General features: G+C 37.9%; 2 protein-coding genes across 3 annotated transcripts in view; one reads left to right on the top strand and one right to left on the bottom strand.

Moving 5' to 3' along the window:
• The window catches only part of kek5 (kekkon 5), a 192797-nt gene extending 184284 nt beyond the window's left edge, over nt 1-8513 (bottom strand). Inside the window, exon 1 of the mRNA XM_065479241.1 lies at nt 8493-8513. The gene's annotated coding sequence lies outside the window, so the exon portion shown is untranslated. The remainder of the gene's footprint in view (nt 1-8492) is intronic.
• Nucleotides 8514-15243: 6730 nt separating this feature from the next.
• LOC135934085 (neurofilament heavy polypeptide-like) lies at nt 15244-22212 on the top strand. 2 transcript variants are annotated; one of them, XM_065475600.1, is made up of 10 exons: nt 15244-15355; nt 15972-16131; nt 16330-16618; nt 16860-16958; nt 17015-17074; nt 17756-18373; nt 19205-19411; nt 19465-19841; nt 20958-21362; nt 21899-22212. In XM_065475600.1, exons 2-9 carry the CDS (start codon nt 15988-15990, stop codon nt 21333-21335), a joined length of 2172 nt encoding a protein of 723 aa, XP_065331672.1. In that variant the 5' UTR covers nt 15244-15355; nt 15972-15987; the 3' UTR covers nt 21336-21362; nt 21899-22212. The 2 variants fall into 2 exon arrangements, with proteins under 2 accessions (XP_065331672.1, XP_065331671.1); XM_065475599.1 differs by having other exon boundaries at nt 15279-15376.
• The last annotated feature ends 3090 nt before the right edge of the window (nt 22213-25302 follow it).

The raw sequence follows: 25302 nt of genomic DNA, 5'->3' as shown, positions 1-25302 counted from the left end.
CGACAATGTCGACGAGCGACACGCGGCTTTATGGTTGTTAAGGTTTTTTCGCTCGCTTTCTATCCTGCTTCTTGCCGCTGGTGCGCTGATGGCCTTTCCATGTCCATTCTACACAACAGCAATTTCACCTCTGAGGTCGACTTACTTACTCGCGCAACACACCGACCGCTTTTTGGCTTTATAGCGCTTCTATGGATAGAGATGGTGTTTGATATATAGTTAAAATATTTTTTAAATCTTCGTCAAAATTAGGATGAAATGACCATGAAGATCATGATAACATTACTATTTTCTAGGGTGAATAAGTATCAATCCTGTTCAATTCAGCTTAATTTCAATTCTGAAACAATAGATTTAAATCGAATATTTGTAGGTTTGGTATTTCTAGATGATTTTTTTCTGATCGTCCTTTAAGCGTTCTGACATCATATGAGCTCAAATCGTGACTTTTTTAGACTCTTTGGGCACACTCAGATCTGTTTAAAACGGTCTTTTTCGACAAAAACGGTCTAAAATTCAACTAAAACCCTCTAAAATCATCTAATAGTCGTTAAGAATCGCCCCTTGGCGACATAAACCTGCATTTTTAAATTTAATGTTGGCATCAATTTCCAGCACATCCAATTTTATATGCACCAGTAATTTTTGGGATTTTTTTTAATATAGGTGGAAATGCGCTGCCCCCTATATAGATGTCAATGGCACCCTTTTCCATGAACCAAACTCACAATCGCATAAGGGGATGAGAAACACGTTCAAACATGAATTGGTGGAAAACGTTTACCTTTGCTGATACATCATCAATATTAAAAGCAACATCATTAATTTCATACAATGTGTCGTGTGTTCATCACTCAAAATCCAGTTAACAATATTATGTTAGTGAGCACACAATGCCAAAAAATAAGACCTTTAGAGCCAGTCTTGTTTAAAAAATTACAAAAAACAATGGGGAAAATGGGAAATTAATTCGTGCCAATTTCAGGCTTTTATTGAACTAAAATGAATGAAAAAATGCACCCTAAAATATCCCACTTTTTGGATAAAAGCTGTCTTAAGCCTTAAACAAGGAAAATATTGTCAGTCAAGGTCCCTTTTTACTCATGAAATGAGTCAATGTCAAAAACCGTGTAAAATAGTATTGTTCTTGAAACAAAAAAAATCCCAACCCTAATTATTTTTGCCAATATTGCACAAGATAAGAAACTGGATAGGCTCATACATGTTATCGACACATGCTTACATCACATGATGTGTCAATATCTTTTTTACCCCAACCCCTTATTCAAACGTGGTGGTTCCTTGCCCCATGCTCAAAAATGCTAGAAGGAAAAATATCAGCCGGGAGACCGGTCGTCCAGCAAATTAATTGCAATATAAATTTTAACCACTGTCGCGCAGAGAGATAGGCAAAATTGGATTTTCCAACTGCGACGTGCAGCTCGCGCTCGTTTGGATGCATGCAGCGCCGAGGCCTATATTGCAGCATGCATCGCGTCGTCTCTCGTGCCCGGAGCTCATCTTCATTTTTGAGCAGTTTGTATTTTTTATCGGCATCCAGGGTGTGCTGGGAAGCCAACTTCAGAGGCGGCGGCGAAAATGAGATGCGAGATTCCGATAAAAAGTCGCCGCCGACGCCGCTGCAGCCGCGACTCTTACTTACTCACGGCTTCTTTCTGCGCTGCCTCGACCGAAAAATGCTGCTGACAGAAAGAAAACTCCTGCCGACGGGGAGTGGGAAAGGCGAGAGGCTGCATTCTGAAAGGTATCTTATCTAATTCTAATGAATAGGCTCGAGGGATCTGGATTTTCTGGTATTCCCCTCGACTTTCGCCCTAAAGATTTCCCTGAGGGTAGCATCTGAATGATATAGGCAAATCGAGTGTCACCTTGAGAAAGTATTATTTATAAAATTTTATACCAAATAGTAAAATCAATAAGTAGTCCTTTTGCTCATCTTAGAAGGAGTTTTGCAAATAATGGTAAATTTTCAGCATTTTCTATGAGCAAAAGGCCAAAGGAATTTATTATAGTTTATCCGTCTACGCAATGAAAATTTCGCCATTAAAAATGTTATTTGCAGGTTGGCCACTTTGATTATTGATTTGAATGCCAGGAAATATATCAAAAGAAGACCCAAACTTTCTTTTCAAAGGATTTTGGAAGGAAAATCGAGCTTTTCTTGTTTCTTCTCTTCGCTGTCCCCCGGAAGCTGTTACAAAAACGGCACTCATGCATGCATTTGGTTCAAAGTTTGAAAAAGTTTTGCGCTGCATATTCAGCCTCGGTGCCGCGCTCCCAGGAGAGATGACGTTTATTTGGGTCATTTAGATATTTCTTGGCGTCGAAAATCGCCGTAAATCCTGCTCGCACGGCTGAAATATTAGAATAATTCCAAAGCGAGCATAAATTCTCATAAGCTTGCAACTTTTTTCCGCCGGTGTCACGATAGAGAAGGGTGGAGGGGAGTTGAAATGTGTTTTGATATTTCTCCGCGACGCACAAGTCATTTTTCTTGTGCCGAGCGCGCGCGTGTAATACTTGTCTCGCCACGCGCGCACTTTCTTTTCCTATTTCCGTCGGGAAGCGCGGCGAGCCCGTGCAGACTTGCAGAGAAGAAATAAAAAATCCGAAGTGAATTTTGCCTCGTGGAAGTGATTAATTATAAATTCGAATTCCTGCTCGGCGGCACGTAGCCCCGGTGAGGCAGCCCCGCATCCGCTCTCTAAACATCAGCCGGGGCTGACATGTCACTTAGCGTCTCTGACAATTTGCAGCAGAAGTGTTTCGCCCCGCGGCACTTGGATGGAATATCAAGTGCACAACGAGATAAAAGTGGCCCAATTCCGCCACGGAAACGCCCCCGCGCTCTTTCGCGAGAGCGGTTGGTTAATTTCTTTTTCTTTCTGTCTCTCTCGCCGACACGTCCGATAATTACGTTCGCCGCGCCGACACAATTTCCCCTTGCTCATTAAGAGAAAATTGGACAGCGGCGCGTTCAGCAGCAAACACATGAGTATAGCACAATTCCCTCTGCATTTATGATTTGCCGGTGGAATTGTCTGCCTTTGCGCGATAAAATACAAACTCCCGAAGCTGTCTCCTACTATAATAAATTATGGTCTTAGAATATAATTAAATAAATGTGCAAACTTTGTAAAATGTTAAGTTACAAAAATTGCACGCATTTCAAGTGTAGAGAGAGAGAGAGAGAAAACTTACTTATTTTTAGGGCTGTGTGAATTTCTGATGATCAAATATTTTTCACGGGTGGCCAGATTCACGGAACTCGCAGATATGGCGTTTGGTAGAGTGCGGCGGGAAAGTTACAAACGAAAAATGAAATTGGCTTGGAATATTTATCATGAAAATACCTTCAGCACAATGAATATTCTTTTGAATTCTTTACTAACAGCTGATTACCCCGTATCGACCATTAGATGGCACATCAGGCTAATGGAAATATAACAAAATAATCAGGAATGATAATAATAGGTCGGCACGCCTCTTTTTTGACGCTTCTGACCAGCCGCTGGACTGTCTCTTGATTGGCCTCCATTATTTCGACGCCATACATATTGACTTCTGACCGGTGGGAACCAACACAGATCACAACCTGGCCCCCAGTGATATTTTTTAATATTCCTATCTTCACCGTTCATGTCATTTGAACATGTCTTAAAAGCGTTTAAATTCGTTCAAACATGCAAAACCTGTTAATCATCAGTCAAACGAATGTATAATATACTGCGAAATTCCTGCTCCTTTTGAGAAAATCATGAAAAGTTGTGCCCGTTAACCGTCTGAAATCCAATTAACGTATTAAAATTATTGTTGTCCCCCCAATGAGCAGATCTCACAATGTTCAAATAATTTATTATCAAGATTTTTTCAACAGTTGCTAAATAAAAGCGGTCCGTGCTGAGTGCTGGGTTAGCAGAATGATGATAATTGCGACAAGCCGCTGCGTTGCTGTTGCTTCTCCATAATCAGAGGCGCTGCAGGCCTAATTATTTCATTTCTCGCGTGTCGCACGACGAGCAGTTCATTAAGTAAACTCGCTCCGTGTGCGAAATCTTGGTCGGCGGCTGGCTTTGCAGCAGCTGTGTTTGAGGACCGGCAAACGCGTGTATTCGCACACAGACACTTTTGCGCGCGGCACATGACGGATTTTCCGCAGGCAGGCAGGCTGGCAAACGCGAAAACTAAATCTTACGCAAAGTCTCCTTGCGGCACGGTTTTGATGTGACACTCGAGACGAGACACACTCTGCACGTACACACGCCAGATGACGCAACACAACTTTTTACGCCCGCCGTAAAAATTTCACTTTCGCAGCGACCCTTGTTTTTCTCGCTTCTACTCGATGATGCACTGTTTTCCGAATTGAATTTGAGATGAGGGATTTGTGCGAGTTTTACTTTTTGTATGTTGAGCTGGAATACGATAATGCAACGGTATACGTCTTATCAATGTACTTTTTTAAATTAGTGTTTTCCAATGGGAATACTTCTTGGTTCATTTTATTGGCGGGAAATTGTTTAATTTTGCGGTAGTAATGGTATCTGTTTTCGGCCCCAAACTTTACTAATTGGCGAAGTGACGGTGAAAGATAACGCAAATAAAAAATAAACATAAATTGTTACCGTAATTGTGTTAGAGTATTGATTCCTGTTGTCCTAAACGACCTTTAGCCAAGAAGCAGCCTAACGTAGGAAAGGGAAACAGAAGACGCATCCTAATGAATATTGATGATGTCGTAATTCACTGGCCGCTCTTCCTTTGTTCAGAGACTGTTTTTTTAGCGCTACGGCCATTTCACTTGATTCTACGACAGTTTCCTTTTCAGATTTTTCTACGACCCTAAAAAACTCCATTCTTTAAAGCTTCGTTTATTCTATGGTACCAAAGAGGAACATTCCCAGCTGAAATTACAATAATGGAGAGCTCACGGTTCAGAGGATGTGAAAAGTGCTTTTTTCCTCTTATCAAATGTATTTTCTGGTTGTATTCAGAATTGCTAGAAAGCCTTGGTACTGCTGGGTTAAGCTTGAATTTTCGGTGAAATCTATTTCAAGATGCGGCTTGTTGTGGCAACAGCGAAAAATGTGTGCGTCAAGAGAACATTAAAAATAGCAAAAATTGTTAAGTGGGAGTTACTAAAATATTCATTATTCTGAAACAGCCCTGTTTTTTGGCCTCTAAAATTTATAAACCTCTCTTTCTCTCTCAGGCCAGAAATAAAGATCAAGTGTCAAAAAAAGACTTTTCTACAAATTTAATCATTTTCTTTAATACTTTAACGATTTCTTTAAAAAATCAATGCATTAGAGTATTCCATGTTGAATAGAATTATTTATTTTGTTTTAAATTCAGCTTTTTAATAATTTTAAACAAATTTATCATATTTGGAATCGATTTTAAACAAGCGTTCAGAAATTTCAAATAGTTTTAGCTCATACCAAACAGTAAAATCAGTTTCCATGACTAATCGGAGTTTGATGCAATTTGATGCCTTTAATCTAGCAAAAATACGCAAGGATCAAATCAGAACCGATTTACAATTAAATTTTAGATTTTATCCCAAATTTCTCAGAAAATGATTTTGATTCCTTTATTTACGATATGTCTAACCTAATTTTCAAAAGAGAGACAGCGCTCACCGTTTGCTTTGAATGCAAACTCTGGAGCTGAATTTATCAGAAATTTAAATGACACTCTGGAAAGTTTTAGCTTTTCCTTTTTTCTGAGTATTTCAAGTTATGGTATAAATTTTGAAACGCAGATTCACTTTATATGTTTTAAAATTCTTTAAAATAAAATGCGATGACGAATAATACCAATTACTTACAAACCTAAAAAGGAATGCAGAATTTTTATGTGTGGTTCTGACCGCGTCTTCCACGAGCCGAACCGTGCTGGCTGCGTACCTAGCGGTGCCTATTCTCCCTTATTTCTGCTTCTTTGTGGGCGAGCCTATGAGAGATATTAGACGGGATGGCGGCACGCAAAAGAGACATTGATCCCGCACTCTTATAAAAAGAACGCGTGGCTCAACATCAATTTCCCTCGACGGTGATTAGAGGGAAAGAGGGTCGAGCGCCGAAAATTGCGCTTCTCTGCGAAGATGTAGACTCTCATTATTGAAAAAATGCCGAAAGAGCGCGGCTGATTGTCACTTTTTTGTTTCGCGCGCAGCAGCTATAATAAGTATCCACCGCCACCGTTGATTAATCGGCAGCAGTGCAAAATTTCCGTTCGCCGGGAGAAATGATTTTCGAACTGCGTCGCCGAGATTAATAAGTTCGCTGCGAGCGGCCGAGGGAAAAAAGATCAGACGGAAAATCAATCAGGAACATGTAACGGAAAAGCGGCACAAACTGACACGATGACAACTGCGACGAGGGAGAAACTTTTTCCCTGCTTTTGCCAGCCAAAGTGGTTTTATTTCGCGTCGACGCGCGCGAAACCGGCGCGTCCCCGAGGGCGAAAAATCAAAGTTGCAGCGCGCTGCCGATGACGCTCAACAGGCCCCCGCCCCCACAAAGAAAGGGGTAATTGCCCCGCAGGTGCGCGACACCCACACACCTACACTTTCTTTTCTTTTCACGCAGAGCAGAGATAAGGCGCAGCTTCTCTTCTTCGGGTTTATCGCGTGGGTTTTAATAGGAAATAACTGCGCCCATCCAACCTTGTGACACACGAAGTAAATTTCCATTCGGCTCTCCGCCATCGATTTGTAGCTATTTTATCGGATATGCAACCTGCGTGACCGGCGTGACGAGCACATTGCATAGCTCGTCTGAATGATCGATTGGCACGACATTGCCAATGTTAATTCCGATGGAAACGGAAAAGCTTGGCTTATATTCGACTGTCATTCCCGGAGTTTGGCTTCAGCTCGCCAATGACAAGACAATGTTATTTTTATTCGTTTGTGGTTTTATTTCTTTCTTTTCCTTTGGCTTGATAGACTATACACATTGACAATGGGTCATGAATCAAAGGTTTATACGACTTTCCGTATTTTTTGTTAGGAAAAAACTAATAATAGTGCATGAAACTTTTGACCTTGAACTTTTAATTTGAGCAACTCGACTTGTGTTTGCTGATCTGCATGAAAGCCCAAAGCACGAATCGAAACGTTCTGCGTCTTTAATCAACTTAATCAATTAGCATCGTGACTCCAGCGAAGCAAATCACAGCCCGAAGCGAAAATACACACACGAGTAACCGTTTAGTTACGGTATAGGCAGAGTCTGGCTGGAAAATTAACGACGCTCGAACGAGTACGTCCCGAAGCAAAGAGCCTAAAAATTACGTGTTAATTATAGAGCGCGTGGTGCATTACACACACACACTTTGCCTGCCGCCAAAGACATAATAGAATATTGATCTGGAGCCGGAGGAGGAATTGGCGGCGGCGTCGGGAGCAAAAAGGCCGCGCGTGTGTGTGTATGTACTACTACTTGTTTCAGCAGCTCTCGCACGTCTCGGCTGCTGCGACGTTGAGTGCCGGCGGCTGAAAAATCGGCCGGCACGTCATCTCTTTAGACCGAGCAGGAGCGGCCGTGTTAAGCCTCGGGCCGCTCAGGGTGTCTCTGTCACAACTAACCCCAGACATTGTGTGCGCCGCCACCGTTTGACAGCGACAATGTGCCAAAATAACCGATCAAAACGCGCGATAAAAAAGCAGTGTTGTAAAAAAATGGGCCAAAATGGTTTTCTCCCCTCGCCGACTGATAGACACTGTGTGCACAGTGAATGGGCCAATGGTGGAGCCAGTCAGCAGTGAAATATTCATTTTTTTATTTGCAAAATAATAAGAAATAAATAAATTTTAATATTTTTTTAGAGTTATTGATTTTGTTAATAATTGCTGAGTGCTAGTTAATTTTTACACCTTATTAAATAGTGACTCATTAAAAATTGAAAATTAAACTAAAGGAAAAAGCGGAGGAAGAATCTGCACAAAATTCGCAAGACAAACAGAATGGAAATGTTTAAGATTTCAATGCATAAAAACAGCAGATCAGTGAAATAAAAAATGTTTATTAATTCAATTCGCTGAAATCAATCACGTGTTACCATGCTAGTAAAATTATTTTAACTCAAGGAAATGCAAAAAAGTAAAAATTGGCTCGAGAATGTAGCGTAAAAACCAGTGCTGGAGCAAAAGAGCCTCTTGGGGGCGACGTTGCCTTCTTTTTTTTTTTTTTTTTATCAAAATCAGATTTGGTGCGCTACTGGATTAGGGGAGTTACGGTAAGGGACGCTTGAGCTGATCCCGTTTGTTTTGTCGACGCAAGCAGTCCGTTAAATTCGGCCTGACGCGATACAAAAGATTCGCCAGCGAGAGAGTGACGTGGCAATTTATTCATGCGCTTTATCGCTTCCGTCTGATGAAATTCGAGCTCCAAACTTCAGACACAAGAAAACTTTGTCGCGCGTGTCGCGCAAAGGCCAATAAAACAATACGAGATTAGACTTACCTTTAAAGCGCGATTTCGCAACAACTGAAGCTCAACTAAAGATGTTCGACCTGAAATCAGAAAAAAATCTGAAATAAAGATACTGTTTTACAATTAAAAAAGAAATCTTTTGGTAACATTTTTAAGAGTTCTAAAAATTAAAAATATCTCAAAATGTAGAGTTTGGATATAACAATTTTGGTCGCTCATCAGCGATGTAATTTTTTATTTATTTGGAATTCAAAAAAGGAATATTAACCAAAAAATGCACAACCCTCAGTTTGTTAGTGATGGTCAAGACGAGTTTGCAGTTTTGTTTATTTGTTTTTTAATTTTGAAACTCCAGATTTTATGGCAAAAATAATTTCAAAAATGAATTTTTCAAGTTTCGAATAGGATTTTTTTTTATCCAAAACGAAAGAATTGGCTAATCTGGAACTTCTGCTATAATTTTTACATACAATTAACTACTTTTGAACTCGTTAATAGGGATAAATTCTAAAAAGTTGAATTGTTTAAAAGTCATGAAAAATCACAATTTTTTAAAATGACCCAAACAATCTTTGACTTTGGCTGATCACAGCGATCACCTTTTGTTTCATATTTATTTGAGCAAGTTTGACAAGAGGATCCCAGAGGACACTAAAATTTTGATATTTTTAGAATACAATCATGTAAAATGTTCTAATTTTCACAGACTCTCACCTGGCGTGAATTTCATTGACTGAGCCCCAAATGAGAACTGAGCGAAACTGTTTGTGTCAACTGTGAACCGCTCTTGTTACTCGACTATAGTAATTTATTTTTACATTCATGTTTTCATCAAATGACGTTTTTATTCGTCGTGTATGGCATATCATAGAGAGAGCTAAAAAGTGATTATTCGGTGGAAATAAAACGCGTTTTGTCTGGTTGAGTCTGCTCCCTGCTCTCTGTGCTTATGGTATCACATGCATATTTAACGCGCCGACGAGTCTATTTAATTAAGTTGCATGGCGGGAATAAAAATTGAATTGTAGCCGGCAGCCATTGGGTTGCGATGGCGGGCGGGCGTCGACTGCACGAACTAGGCCGCAAAAACAGCGAGCGCCGCGCTTAATTTGGCCTGGCGTTAAATTGCGCTGTCAACTGCCGGTCTCTCTCTCTCTCTCTCTCTCTCTCTCTCTGCTGGTGCTTTGCTCTCTCTCTCTCTCCCTCAGTACTCGTTCAGTACGGCCGGCGTATATAATCACTTTGTGCAGCAACTCGTCGTCGTGAAATATAAATGGGCACTGCATCAAAATGCACGGGCAGACCGCGGCCTCTCTCTCTCTCTCTCTCTCTCTCTCTCTCTCTCTCTCTCTCTCTCTCTCTCTCTCTCTCTCTCTCCACCGCCGGCGCACTCAACACACTCGCCGGCGAATTAAAACGGCCGCTTGCACACGTCCGCGCGCGCGGTGGAATATTGCATTAGAGAGAGCGAGCGCAGGATGGAAAAGGCGGCGGCTGCGGCTGCAAATTGGCTCCAAACTCCGTGATTTGTGCACTGATTGGATTGTTCAATGGCTTGGATGCAGTCATTATATCGGCCGCCAAACGAGCGCTTCAATGTGAAATGCAACTGGCATTCTCATTTATTCTCTTTTCCAATTTCTCCGTCTCGAGAGCAGATTAAAAAATCGGTAAAGAATAAATTATCTCTGACTGAGCCACAATTTTTATGACCCTTTCTTTTATTTCAAACCTTAAATTTTGGTTCAGTCTTTAAAGTTAATTGAAGAGCAAAATTTTAAATTGATTTCAATCGTTTAAAAATACCATTGTTGGTTTCATTCAACTATCTAAAAAAATGTGAATTCAATCGTCGAAATTACTTTCATTTTTGGCGCGTGTTGCCTGTTGACAAGATTTATCAGCTTAATTTATTGTGTGTTAAATATTTTGATGGTGACTTTGGTGATCAGAGATTGCACCAGTATAATACACGATTGTTACTTGCCGCTCCAGTTGTCGAACCAATGTTAGATAACAAATATTTCAATAGAACATCTGAATGTATTTTGCCGAGACTGTGGAACATGTTACCGAGTGAGTTAAAAAATCTGAGAGACAAAAGTGATGTTAAGCGAAAAATCAAAAAGTGCCTGATAAACAATTGAATCGAACTCTTATCGACCATATACTGCATTAATCTCATGATAATATGTACACGACTGTATTAAATTATGCTGCCTTGTGCAGCTATGTATAAGCACCAGCCGTTAATTCTTCGGAATTGGCTGGACTTCCAAAGATTACAAATAAATATTCTTCTTAAAAAAAAAAAAAAAAATCATAATGGAAATGAGTAACCATTAGATTTCAAATTTTTTCAAATTTCCTAATAAATTAAATGTGGCTTCAATTACTTTTCACTTGATTTCAATTCCTCTCGTCACAATCTATCAAAGGGTGCTCTAATTTTGAAGTAAATTACCCTTTTGGGGAAAGAAGACAGTGCATGCAAGCTTCGGAGCCGATTTTCTCGCACACATAGAATTACCATTTCAGCCTCTTAGATATCCAACAAAAATCTTCTTTTTAACTGAATTTAAGTTCTTTTTTAATTCTTGGAATTGATGATAACAATGAAAATCCAAAAAATAAAATAAATGGTTAGATTGAAAATTAAACATTATTTGCTCTTCGAGTTGCAGTGCTCAACAAACGTTCATTGGAAATAGCCCCTTTTCCAACTTTAATTTCAACATTCGTGGCTAAAAAGAACTTTCTCTTTGCCGTTGGATATTTCTTTCAAGCCCCAGAGGGGCGCGTTCTCCCCTGTGCCGCGTCTTGCAAAATCCACCGCCTTATTATCGCCGAGCACCTGCTGGAACGGCGGCGCGATGCGCCCGCACCCGCCGCTAAAGGCGAAATTGCTTTCGTTTACGCAAATTGCGCGCAAGGATTCTAATTTCGGTCACATGAAGAAGCGAACTTTTCCGCTTCTGCCTGCTGCGTCTCGTCCTCTCTCCGCGGCTTTGCACGCAAAATGAGATGGAAAAAATGCGCGGCGAAACAAACGGAATGGCGAAGCGAGCTTTGGGCTTTTACGCTTACGCATTTCGCAGCCGTTGAAGCATATGGCGAAATTAACAATTCATCAATCGTTCCAGACTATCCGCCGCAGAGTAAAACTCTCGTTTAATATAAAATGGAACTAATGGATCTGTGCAACTGCAGTTTCAAAGTAAAATACGCATGTGCCACTCCGTTGCGGATTCGATTGTTCACCAAAAAAGCTTTTTTTCAACCAATGAAAAATTCATACCAGATATATTTAACAACTTTGCAGCGTAGATCACTAAAACAATTAATGGCAATCATTGTTGATCTCAGGAGTAATATTTGTGAAAATTTCTGCTGTGTTTAACAAGTTGTTTTATAAATTTTCCAAGCTATTTATTTTTATTAAGTTGTTTGGTTTATTATTCAGAGTCACTCTAACAGAGAGAAAAAGACTTTCAATTGCGAAATTGGCCATAATTACGTTACTGAAGTTAAGTTACGCGGACGAGACTTTGAAAATAAAAGATAAACTCTTACTGAGACTGGCAAGGCAAAAGAGGAGCAACTAATAGGCAAAGGCGCAGGAGAGATGCTGCTCGGCAGAGACCAGGAAACCGTCTCCGATCTGAGCCGGCAAGAGTCGCCTCGAAGCTTGGAGGGGTGGATGTTGTGACATTGCTTTCTGCGGGCTGTAAGCTAAGGGGTCGGAGGGCACTAATCATGTATTTTGGTATAGCTGTGTTGCAGATTATTATTATTATTCTTGTTTATTCTGCCTTGTCATAAATACATAAAATAATAGGATATAAAATCATATTCGCAACAAAAATGCACGTCAGGAACTCTTTTATGAATGTAAGATTATTGATAAACTTTCCCTTAACGTACTACGATAGAAGTTATTTAAAAAAGGAAAGAAACAATACAACCATTTAATATTAAAAAATATTTTAAAAGAAATAGGCGTTCATTAATTAATAGTAATATTATAGAAAAATAATAAAATTAACATTCAAACCTATTTTGGTGAATTTATCACTCTGAAAGTCTGAAAGCTAGCAAAGATTTTTATTTTGTTTGTATCTTAATATTTTTAGAAGTTAACTAGTTTATTTTATACAAGCACCAAGTTTGAAGAAGCAACTTTGCTGAAAAACCAACTGGAGAGTAGTTAAATATTTTGCACCAATATTTATATTTTTTTACATAAATGTAAATATACTTGTGTTGAAGAAGAAAAACAATTGAATTATTGTAATTTATATTAAATAAATATTACCACGTCTATAGGGTCTTAGAAGGAAGGTTCGCAAAAACCCGCATTTTTCAGGAAATGCATTTTGCATGCAACTGTTTTTTGCGTTTGTTTCTGCAATATTGCTAATTTTTCCGAAACATTTATGCAATTTTCCTATCGAAAATTCTCATAATGTGGATAACCAAAAATAAGGGATTTTAAAAAATCAGTTAATAGTCTACTGGTTTCACCAAATGACCGAAAATTTTAATAACCAACGTAATTTTCCAAAACTTCCGACATTTTTGGCGCGAAATGTAACTTTTTATGGGGTTAAGTTATGAAAAATACGCAAAAACACAAAACTGGTGTTTTTTCACCTGTTTTTTTCTTGTGGGGCAAAACAAACAGTTTGCATTTTTTGCGCATTGAAAAAATTGGCGAAACCTGAGAAGGAGACGATGGTTTCACAAGTGAACAGAACAAAATTAAACATTTTGACCACATCTAAAATTTCCACAGCTTTTAATTTATAAAAGAATAGGAAAATAAAATAATCTTTGTGATATTTCTGCATGATATTAAAGTAGGGAGCAATATTGACAAAATTTCGGTTTTAAAATTAAAAACAAATATTCACGTCGGCATAAAACTTTCTTTCACCCGAAAAATACAAATCACAGAAAGTAGAGTTGAGCGCAGATTGCATAAGTGTAACTCAGAAAATGTGCCGGATTAAACCAAGCAAAAGCTGCTGAGCATTTTGGCGAGATTCACGATGAAGAAAGAGCGTGGAGAGCAGAGTGCAAACGGACATCATTTTGCACTGAGCACACAATAAATTTGTTCCGAGTGCGATTGTGAAAAATGACGCAGTAGCCGGGATAAAATCTGTTGTGATGTACGGCGCTGATCCCCATTCATTCATCCTGCTCCTCTCCCCCTCCCTCGTGCGATGGCGGAATTTTAATTTTTCTGCCGATTTTATCTCAGAGCAACACGCCCCTTGCCTTTTCCCATTCATCCCCGCACCGAGGGTGAAGTATATATAGTCTGTGCCTGCTCTTAACTGTTTGAACGAGGTCGAAACTTCTTTTACACAAAGCGGCCTGGATTACGCTGAGAAGAGCCGCGAGGTTATCGGCACAAAAAGAATGGGCTCCAAGGTACGCTCCATTATTTTCTTCTAAGCGAATGCGTCAATTTTAGTGCATTTTATTCGGCTATTTATTAACTACGTCAAAGTGCCACCAAGGGGAATCTCAAAATATTTATTACAGTATTAAAACATATTCAGGGGAAATTGAAGACTGAGAATCAGATAGGCAAATAATGCTAATAATAAAATGCTACCAACCTTATAATTAAGTAAACAAAATGGCCCTGTTATTAGAGAAAAAAATTTGAAACATTGGTAAAAAAACCTTATTATTCTGTTGAACACTTTTTGTGTTTTTGAATTTGAAGATATCCATTCAATATATGAAAATGGGGGGTTTCAAATTATCAAAAATTTCCAACATTTTTCGAATTTTTAAAGTCTATTTTAACAGAGAAAGTTTTTTCTTGTTCTGAATTCTGGATCAAAACTGTTTTGGCTAAGCAATTTTTATTTAAATTTTAATCATCTATCATCTTGCTCATTCTTAAAAAATACAGTTCATTTGGTGGTGTTTTAATAGGCAACATTTTTACTTTGGCTTTTAGGAGATGGGGGAAAGCATTAAATTTATTATTATTCAATAATTTCTCATTTTATATTTTCTGACGTCTGATATTGGATTTTATTAGCGCAACTGTCTCAAAAATAGGTTGAATTATGATCGTCGTGGACGTTCTTCTGGTTCCCCACTAGCCCGAATGTCAGAAGTTTAACAAAAAATCTGAAAGATTAAAAATGTATGGGCGGTGCTCTGGTTCTGTCTCGTCTTCCAACATAGCAAAAATAATCAAGAATTAAGGTTCTAAAGCCATGCGGCACGCGTTGTGCATCCTGCTGCTGGCGTGAGTGGTGGAACTGAAGAACTGAAGGACCGAAATGAGGACCTTAAATATAAAATTACGCGCTGGATTCGTTGACTCCTTCAACCTTTTTTTATATTTGTCATTAATGTGAAGCAAAAGATGTGAACGTGTTGTTGTTGTTTACAATGAGGAGATTGAGGTTTAACGGGAGGAACTGAGTGAGCAACGGAGTAACGAATACGAAAAAAATACGAATGAATGCTTATGAAGGTGTTGGAGGTGGGAGTCAGTCAGAGTCAGTGGAACTTTAAGTTGGTCCCGTCCCGTGCTGATTGGTGCCAACACTATTAATATATAAAGAGGAGAGAACTTGCAACTTGCAACCAATCAGAGAGTGACTATTGCTAGAGGGGGACAAAAACGAGGAAACGCGAATCCGAAACCAAAACTACATACATTATAATACAGCTCAATTTCTCCATTAGACCGATAAGTCACTTGGCAAGTTGGCGTTGGCACTAGGCAAGTAGACCGACACAGAACACAGACACTCATTCTCATTGTCAGTCACTCACACTCACAATCAGACGGCAGACAGACAGAGACGACAGACACTAGGGAGAACAAGGCCTGTTCTTGGTGCTACAAGTCCGAGGTTTTAATCAAACTTCTTAAGGTTAAAGGCAAATATGAAAAATATGTATAATATACGATAGATACAGACATACATAATTATGCATAAAGTATATATTACATATCATACATACATAGATACATAATTACATACATCATGTGATACGCTGCTCACAATCAGCGGAAAATTGGGAATGTGTATGTATGTATGTACATACATTACGCATAATATACATACATACATATATATACATAATGATTCATTCTGTCAGTTCTGTGTCTATTACATAATTATGTATCAGATATGATATGCTGACATAAGTATGTGCATACATATTGTAGGACAAATAAGATTATGTATGTAATTTTCTTAATGTACATAACTATCAATGCATTTTTATCAATGTTACAAACCTTTCATTAATGCATAATTGATTATTTGTCTCTTACATGCACCCATGGCACTCAAGCTTAATCATTTCGAAATACGCAGATGACCCTATTTGGAAAATAATCAAATATGTACATAAATCAAATCAATTTAGTGTGGCTTAGTGTCATAGTTGTTGCATTCTTTGCTGCGAGTTTGTATGTATGTACTGCTTTTTATTAATCCGTGCATTTAAATTTTTTTACAGTGCATAAGCTTTCAACATGGGTAATCCCAACAACGAGGCAATGAGGCTGATGATAAGGATGTTTGGCGGCAGCGTGGACATACCTGTCCGTGAGGTTCGTCCGACAAGTAACGTTGAGCAACAGTTGGTCTTTCAGTTGGACGACGTTGATAGCTCTCAAGTAAGTTTTTGAGGCATGACATTAGTTTTCTTTTTTTAATAAATTCATTTTTTCCTGACATTGCGTGGATTTTTGGTGGCTAATTTATCGTGAATTTTCTGTTTCAAAATATTCTGTGTTATTAATTTGAGGCGTTTTGATTAATATAATTATAGTTTAATTTTCCTAATCTAAATTACACAATTTCCTGCGACGCAGGTGCAGCAATTACAGCAGGTTCAGAGCTTTGAGAATGGTGTGGGACATTCCAATCAATGGGCAATGCATTCCTCGCACCGGGAGCAGGTGCTGTTGCTGAAAGTTGCCAATGACAAGCTTGAGAAGCAGAAGAAAGAGTTGAGTATGCTGCTAAAAGAGGCTCAGGCGTTCAAAGAGCATGCCACGAAAATGATTTCTGTCTACGAGGTGATCCACAAGCAGGATGAATCGATCATCAAGCAGAACAACCGCATAATTGCAGCTAATGACGAGAAAATCGCTGCTCTTGGTAAATGTCTGCCATGTCTTATGTCATAGTAACATGGGGTTTATGGGTAAAGTTCATAAAATAACCTCAAAATAATATATTTTTTTAAGTGGAATGCGAGTGTTTTTTGTATTATTTTAAAAATTGATATCACTTGAAAAGTTAACCTCAACCGACCAATTTTTTTCATAATACTCTGTTTCTTAACCTCTGTAATTGTAATTTTTATAAGATTATATTTATGAGAAATTTGCCTTAACAGAGCGAGAAGAAGTGAAGACGCCTAATACGGCCAAGAAAGTATCAGAAAAGCGAATGCTTCGAACTTTGGTGAAACTTGCTGAAAAGCTGAAGGAAAATGGTGAGCATCGTTGTTTTTTCCCGTGTATTTTTATAAATTGTTTATTTTGTGCGCAGATCTTCTCACCATTCATTACACTAAGAAGCTGGAGGGTTGGACTGAGTTGTTGAGTGATGGTAAGATAAGTAACAGTTTTAAGTAAATGTATAGTTGTGTCAGTGACCTCGTCTTTGAATATTTCTCTTATTTGAAATATGTGCCCCACAAACAATTCTTCCGTAATTTCTTTCTAATTCACTACAAAATAAAATTATCTACTTTCCGGATTGCATGTGCTCACCACCTGGTTTTTTCATCACTACTTTTTACCATTGTAAATTTCTTGCGCAAGAAATTAATTATTTCCATTTTCCCCCTGTTCAAATTGCAGTCAGATCGGTCTAAAATACATTAACTGTGTTTTTCTTTTAAATTTTCACCCCTATTTCTCTAAAACATTTAATTAACAACTTTTCAAGTCGAGGTCATGAGGAAATGATTAGAAAATTATTAAGAACTGAGGTGCAAACATTACCTGCAAGAAACTGGTTTAAATTCGAAAAAAACTACCAATGTTCTACATTATTATTATTATTTTTTTTTTGAAATGCAGGATATTTGAAACATTGTTTCCTTTTATATGAGAAAATTGGTTGAGATACAATTATGTAGATGTAGATAATTTACTCCCTTTTAATCTCTAAGGAAAAACTGGGGGTATTAAACAGGAAACCCTGTGTTTTTGGGTCACTGTTTTACAGCCATTTTCTTGTGCGTGAACAAAATTATTTAATCTCCTTTCTCAATCGCTGCTTCAGAAAATAATGACTCCTATGATGTGGATGGCTTGGAGGAGAGTCCTGGACCAAAGAACACCAAAGAGGAACCTAACGCAGAGGCTCCTGCTGAAAATTTCGTCACTGCTGTTGTGGAAGAAGCTGAGATGGCGGAGGAATCTGCTGTTCCTTCTGATGCTCCACCCAGTCCTGCTAGAGAGGAAAATCTGGAGACTGCTGAAGAGCCTGAGCCTGAACTACCTGAAGCTACAGATGAGGCTACTTCCCCAGTCAAGGAAAACATGAATCCAGTCGTCGTGATTGAGCCTCTGAATATGGAGTTAACAGCTGCTCCTGCTCTAACTGCTGAGGAAAATCTGATCCCAAATGACGTGGCTGTTGAAGCTATAGTCATGAATGACTCGCCCGTCTCTTTGGCTGACCCTCAGTCTGCAGAAGTTGAAGCTCCTCCAGCTGGAGGTGCTGAGAATGAAGCTGGAGAGCAAGCTGTTGCGATTCGTGATGGAGAACAGGTCTTGTCCCACGACACGCCTGAAACTGCGGTGGAAACCTTGTCGACTGAGGAGTCCGAGGAAATGCAGGGAGTTGAAATGGTGGAGGCTCAATCGAAGCCTGTCCAAGCTGGGGATTCTGCCACAGGTAAAAATCAATTGACATTTTTTTAGATCCTTCCAATGTAAAAGATGTTCACTAACAGACTGTATTAAAATAAATAATGTGTCACCTGATGGGGACGATAGTGAGAAAAGAGACTCGGCTCTCGCTCTCATTCTTCTCCAGCGCGGGGAGCAGAGGGAACCAGAGACGAATTTTCATGGAATGATCGATCATTGATTGAGAACCATGAGTTAGCTGGCTGGTCTAAGATGAAATGTCTTAGTGATGTTAAATGTTTTTTCTGCATCATTATTGACCTTAAATGGCTTTTAACTCACATATAAATCAAGAATAAAAAAATGTAAACCTGATTCCTAATCCGTGGACAAATAGTTGATCCTTTTTCACATTAGCATACGCCTTTCTATTTAAATTTAAGTCCTTTTGGTATTTCTTCATCCAATAATTAATCAGCGTGTTTCCTAACACATGGACTGGTAGTGCAAGTTTCAAATATAAAAATGTCTTATCATTTTTTCATATTAATATTAATTTTGTTTTTGGATTTGGGTAACAATTAAATTTCATCATTTCGAATCGGCATTAATGTCAACAGGTTGGTGTAAAGCTTTGGGTCAATTTCAGATCCTTTTTAAAACAGGTTGGCAATGAATTATTATTATTTTGAGTGTCACTCTGCACCTTTAAAAGTTCATTAATCATAACTGTCATAACAAGAAGGTATGTGTCAACAATTTACTAAATTCTGACATGCACAAAACAAAATCTTAATATGGAGGATTTTTAACTATTTAAATGATATTTCATAGACCTTTTTAAAATTGCCAAATAAAATTTCTCCGTTATGTTTAGGTTGTGCTGGTGATGATGCGATGCAGAAAGAAGGGTGTCAGACTCAGGAGGCTGAAGAGTGTGAAGAGTCAAAACCCAGCACTGCAGAGAAAGATGATGATGAAATTGCAGATGGTGAGGACGATTGGATCCACATGGAACTTTCAGACGACGACTCTGTTTGCGATGTTAGCATGAAGATTGATGAAGAGACTGTTGGCACTGAAGGTAGTGACTAAAAATTAAATCTTGCCTCGATCTAATCAATAAATAATTTTCAGGTGAAGAACAAGAAATGAGTGTCCATCAAGAAGAAGAAAAGGCTCCTGTGTTCGAGACTCCCGAAACAGCCGATTCTCAACAAGCCATTCCCATTGTTGAAAGTCAAGCTGAGCCTGAAAACAAAAATCAGGCCGAATCGGCTCCACCCGCAGGTGCCATCAAAGTGGCTGTAGACCTGCTCCAAGCCAAGAATCATATGGTGACTGCTAAAATCGTGGAGGATGAAATTGAGGCTGAAGTCTCTCGCCTGGTCAGCAGGAATTCCAATCTTGCTGAGTTGGCTAGTCTTTGGGACAGTGACAAGGAGATGGAGAAGCAAAAGCAGACCGACAGTTCCATGCTGTCAGTTACAAGGGAGGTCTCCCTTGCTCTGGAGGTTAGCACTGGTTTCTCTTTATTTGACGATTTCTTTTTCTAAAGTTTGAATCCAAGTAGTAGTCTGTATCATATCATTTGTTCTTAAATTGCATTATTCTTAATTTTTTGGCGGACAATAAGAAATTGACTATAAATTTGTGTGATAAAAATATTTAGTTAAAATAAAGAATATCTTGAATCACTCCACGTTTTAGTATTTGAATAATGCGGTTTTTAGTAGACCCAATTCCCAGTAGCTAGTAGATTTAGTTTAGTCTATTACTGACAAATGATGCGTGCGTTTTTTTCAATACGTTTATTCGAGGAATAATATTTGACTTATTTGCCATGTTAAATTACTTTTGATCTTAAAGTTTAAATCTGTAAAATATTTAATCATTTTAATTTTTCTAAAGAGAATATAATATTATAGAAAAAGGGGTGTTAATTGTGATTTTTACATCAACCTCTGATTAGAAATGGTGCTAAAACATTTGTTACGCTATTTTTCTTTGGACTCAACTAATTTTCTCATGAATATTATAATATTCGAGTTTCTCGAATCTTATTAACACGGATAGGATGAGAAGGGAGGGTTGGAAGAAAACTCTGAAAATTTTTCCTCAGCATATTAAAAATTTCAGGGCAAATAATAGTTGTTTCTTACCTAAATGGTTACAGTCATTGATGGTGTGACTATAAAGGATTAATTTTGGTATCACCTTAATAATTTCATTGTTATCTGAAGCACAGTCTCCAATTTAATCTACTATAGCATTTTTTGTTTTTAAAGATAGACCACACTTGCTGGTAACAGCAGATATTAAAATATATCTGATTGACTAAAATTCCCACTCAAGGAAAATCCTTATGTGATCATTATTATATACGTCTCAATGAGATTAGTTAATTGGTCAGAAATTTTTTTATTTTTTTTAACTTAACAAAAATTTCGCCAACAATTTTTAGGAAATTTTGTCATAGAACTGATGAAAAATTTTATTCAATAATTTAACATGAATTATTTAAGTTTAACTTTTATTTAATTTTTAATTTTTCTTTTAATTTTCATAATTTAGAATTACTTCTTATTTGCTAATATATTTGTTTTGTTGATATAAATACGTGTTCACAGATGCCTCCTGGAAGGACAGCTGATGCTCCTCCTTCCACTTCGCAGAGCAGCAATGCAGAGGAAGCTGCTAAAGAAGATGAAGAAACTGAAGCTGAACCAGAAATGGTGCTTCCAAAGAAAGCCTTGAAGCGCAAATCAAGCATTTTGAAACAGGAGTTTACTCCCGAAAAGCCTAAGACGCGAGTCATCTTCCTCGGCACCTGGAAGTACTCTCCAGACAAGGTGGACACACCTCTGGAACCAATCAAATCTCAGCTGTCAACTAATTGCTCGAGGATGAAGATTACCGCTTTTGTTGATGACGAAGCTCCTGATGCCACGGCAAGGCCTAGGTCGAAGACAACCTTGCTTAGAAACACGAGTCTGCCTGACTACTAGGATGAAGGCCCTGAGTTTGAAGTGCAGGTAGGCTTCAGGCTTACAAGCCAAGTAGAGCTCAAAGTAGGAATTTGACCCATTATAACAGTTATTATTTGCTTCATTTCATTGAGGGGCCATAAGCCAATACAACTGGTATCAAGCCTAAAAATGGTTAAAATTCGGGATTTGTGATGTCAGGTTATCATATATTATTATACATATTGATCAATTCGTTTTGGTGAGGATTGTCTTAATCTTATATAAGTACCAAATTTCTTGATATTAACAATAAGTTAAATGACATAATTTCCTTAACATGGGATCCCCATCAGGTGTCATATTGCTTTGTTTCGTATTTATTCATGGTTATACATATTTAATTGGTCATTTTTTCTTAAATTCATTTCCCTTGTCTATGGTCAGGTTTGCCTATTGGTTATTTTTTTTGTCAAGATATTACAATCTATAACGCCTAAAAAAATTATTGCCATTTAAGGGAAAATTAGGCAACCCAATTACACCGCAACGCTTTCCTTTAATGCACTATTTTTTGACAAATTAATTTGTGACTTCTGTTGCAGCGGAGAAGGAATATAAGCCAAAGGAAGAAAATCAACTGAAGAATGAAAATGCCGAAGGTTCTGCTCCACGGTTTTACCGTGCATCAAGCTCGATGAGTAACCAATATGTTCCTCTCTAATATATCCTTTTATGCTAATCAATAATAATATACACTAAGAAATTGGGCCGCTCTATGCTTCCTTTAAAAAATAATGAAGTTTGATGTTACTTTGACTTGCACTGCGTCGTCTGCATGATTCTCGAAATGCATTTTAAAATGCAAGTTTTGTTATGTGCATGCTGGATCATTTGAAATAAACTACTCTTTTATTTGCATTTTTTGTTGTATTTAAAATATTGTGTTCATCCTTTAAATTTAGTTTTCGAACGTAATTTGACAATCCAATGGAGTTGTATCGGATTCAAAGAAGGAAATAGCTTTGACTTCTCAAGTAGGTTCCGTGCAACGTGGAAAAGAATTTCTCAAATATCAGTAGGGATGAAGGCTTTTTATTATATTTTGTTGAGCTGAAACAGATTGTCGCATTCATCCGGTGCCGCTTTTAACTAGTGTGTTATTCAATCGTAATATGATTATTCAGGCTGGCACGCTACGCAGACAGGCTGAAAGGCAGGCAGGCGTGATCGCAGAGGGGGAAACGCATCAATTTCGCACATCGCTTCGGTTGTAATTAATAGTCAATGTAGCGATCTGCTGTGCTGTGTCTGCTAATTATAGGCTGCTGCTTGATTTAAGAGATGCAAGGGAAAATAGTAAGCTTAGAATTACTCAACGCACGCCACTAGCACACGCAACATAATCATCAACATGCATATTCTGCTTTAAATTTTAGAATTTAGGATTTTTTTTATCAAACTTCTGTTGATTAAAAGGCATTTAACGTTTTAATTTGTAATAAATTATTTACTAGGCGTAGACCACAAAATTTTTAACTAATGTCAATTGCATTGAAGTTACTCGCTCTGATGACAAGACAGCAGCTGTTCAGATATTTTAGCTGCGCCTCGCCTACCTATTAAAATTCGCTCTGTGTAAATATTATTCGCTCACCGTAAAGAGATTTTTAATTCCAATTTTCACTCTACTTTTTAATATTATTGTGGTTGTTAAGACCTTTGAATTTAAACTAACATTTATATAATTGCGGTAAAATATATGTAAAAATCTTGATTGTCCACTTCAGCTCCAAGCATTTTTGGTCAGGAAAATCCTTAAAATATTATATATCAAAGGCTTCCTGACCCCCAAATCATTTTTTTTTGGCCTCGTAGTGGCCCTAATTTACGTAAATATTCTAAATTCCTAAAATTAAATCTTGCTAAAACTTCAAAACCAATTTATTTAAGTCTATAAATATACGATAAATAACGTAGAAAATGGATGCCCTGAAATGGAAAGCGTCAAAAATCCGTTTTGATTTCCCTATTGCATCCACGGCATTGCCATAAATATTTTTGGCTTGAATTTTTTTATATTTATTGCTCATTTTTACGAGAATCAATGGTAAATAACACTAAATTTTGGAAAACTAAATTTTAGCACCACTGATTTCATAAATATATTACATGTTTTCTGTCCTATTTGCGGCAGAAATAAAATCTTTTGGGGGGTCATATTGAGAGAAATTTGAAAAACCTCAAACTGCGTAAATCCGACTAATATTTTGCGAAAAAACTGGTGCCTCTCTGCATATTTCAACAATTGACGACTTTTCCAGATATTTTTCCTCCGAAAATCTGTTTATTCTTGTTTTTAGACAAATCTGGTCAGTTTGATTGCCATACCATAAAGAAGAAAAATTAAAAACGTGGTTTGGAAGAATAAATTTTATTTTTTAATTTCCAATTTCTTTCATATTGGGTGCAAATACTCCTTAAGAAAAAGAAAAAATTGAAAAATGGGTTTTAGCTTAACTTGTCTATTTTGCATAAAAGCCTTAAAATATAGTCAACTATTTTGCGAAAAATATCACAGCTCTACTAAATGTGTAAATAATAAATAATTTGCTAACTATGCCAATAGTTGTGCATAAATTTGAGTTTATGAGTATTGGTAACGCAGCTGTGAATTGATGCGAATAAATTTCATCATTTGCCGTGAGTGTATATTATTTTGATCGCGAGTGGTGTGTATTCAGCGGCGAGTATTATTATTTCAAATTTGCGGCTCTGGTCGTCGGCATCAGCAGGCTCTTCATCAACCATTTCATTATGGATGTTGCGGTGGCATTTTGCCGCTTGGAAAAACACGGCTCACACACACGCAATACTCTTTTGTTTCACTTGCACTCGACCGGAATGACGCGCTTTGTGTGAGTGCGCTACGCGCTATAACATCAGAATTGGGCGAAACAATATCAAGCTAAAGCAGTTCATCCATCTCTGCCAGCGCCAAGGGATGGACTTGGACCGGCTCTCTCTTTTGCGTTTTGACGGCCGCCGCCACGGGCACAGTAATGACGGATTGGCTCATTACGTGCGGCCGCGCCGCCCTCAACCAAAGCGCAAACAATGACCACGCCGTATGAAAAAAGAATAACTGCGACAATATCCATCTATCCACGAGAGAGCAAGAGCAGACCCGATCGATGCTTGTACAGTGCAGAAAGCGGTTCCAATAAACGCCGAAACTTTTGTTGACAGCAGAACAAGATTTATGACTTCATTCGCGAATCGTGGCTATGTCTGTGTGCGAGTACTGCTGGGCAGGCAGGCCACGAACGTTTGCATGTTATCTTTTATAATACGAGGGGAGTGTTGCCCGCCGTCTGCCCATTCCATTCGTCACGTTCGCCCTTTCTGCTGGCACAAGACAATAGAATTTTTTGCTCACCCCATTCGAAAATTTTATCTTAAAAATCAATGTAATGATGAAATACGTTTTCTAGGGAATGTATTTATAATTATAAAACTTACAGTGGCACAAAAACCCCATATTTAGACTGGAAATTATATTTTTATGCATTTAAATTAACGCATTTGTTCATTTTTAAAGTAAATTTAATATTTTAAAGGTTTTGTATGCATAAAGAACAGTTTTGCTTTATTATATTTATCTTCAATCAAATGTCGTTTGATTTTTATTTCTGAAAGACCTGTTCGCGGTAAGAAACAAATTAATCATATTGAACTTATTATGGTGATTTTCGCAAGAATTATTTATATTGATCTCAATAAACAAGGTAAATTGATACAAAGAAATAAATGAAAATGATTGGAATTGTCGGTCAAATCGTTTCAAATTCAAAAGACAACCTGCTGCTGCAGTGAAAAATTCCAATTTTTCTCAAAAATTAATTGCGTTCAAAAGGAATTTTTTGTTATGCAATTAAATTATATTTTTAAAAGGGAGACAATCTACTATGATAACTTTGCAGCCATTATTTCCCAAATTTTTTTAACC

This window comes from Cloeon dipterum, chromosome 1 (assembly GCF_949628265.1).
Source record: "Cloeon dipterum chromosome 1, ieCloDipt1.1, whole genome shotgun sequence".
NCBI classification, from domain to species: Eukaryota; Metazoa; Arthropoda; class Insecta; order Ephemeroptera; family Baetidae; genus Cloeon; species Cloeon dipterum.
The sequence above is the reverse complement of the archived record's forward strand: the minus strand, read 5'-3'. Positions and strand labels throughout refer to the sequence as shown.

What these genes read in the sequence shown, in the direction of transcription:
- LOC135934085 (XM_065475600.1), top strand. Translation starts at nt 15,988, where the DNA reads ATGGGTAATCCCAACAACGAGGCAATGAGGCTGATGATAAGGATGTTT. An exon ending in GACTGAGTTGTTGAGTGATG is followed by an intron (nt 17,075 to 17,755) that starts GTAAGATAAGTA and finishes TCGCTGCTTCAG; the next exon opens with AAAATAATGACTCCTATGAT. An exon ending in AGAGACTGTTGGCACTGAAG is followed by an intron (nt 19,412 to 19,464) that starts GTAGTGACTAAA and finishes AATAATTTTCAG; the next exon opens with GTGAAGAACAAGAAATGAGT.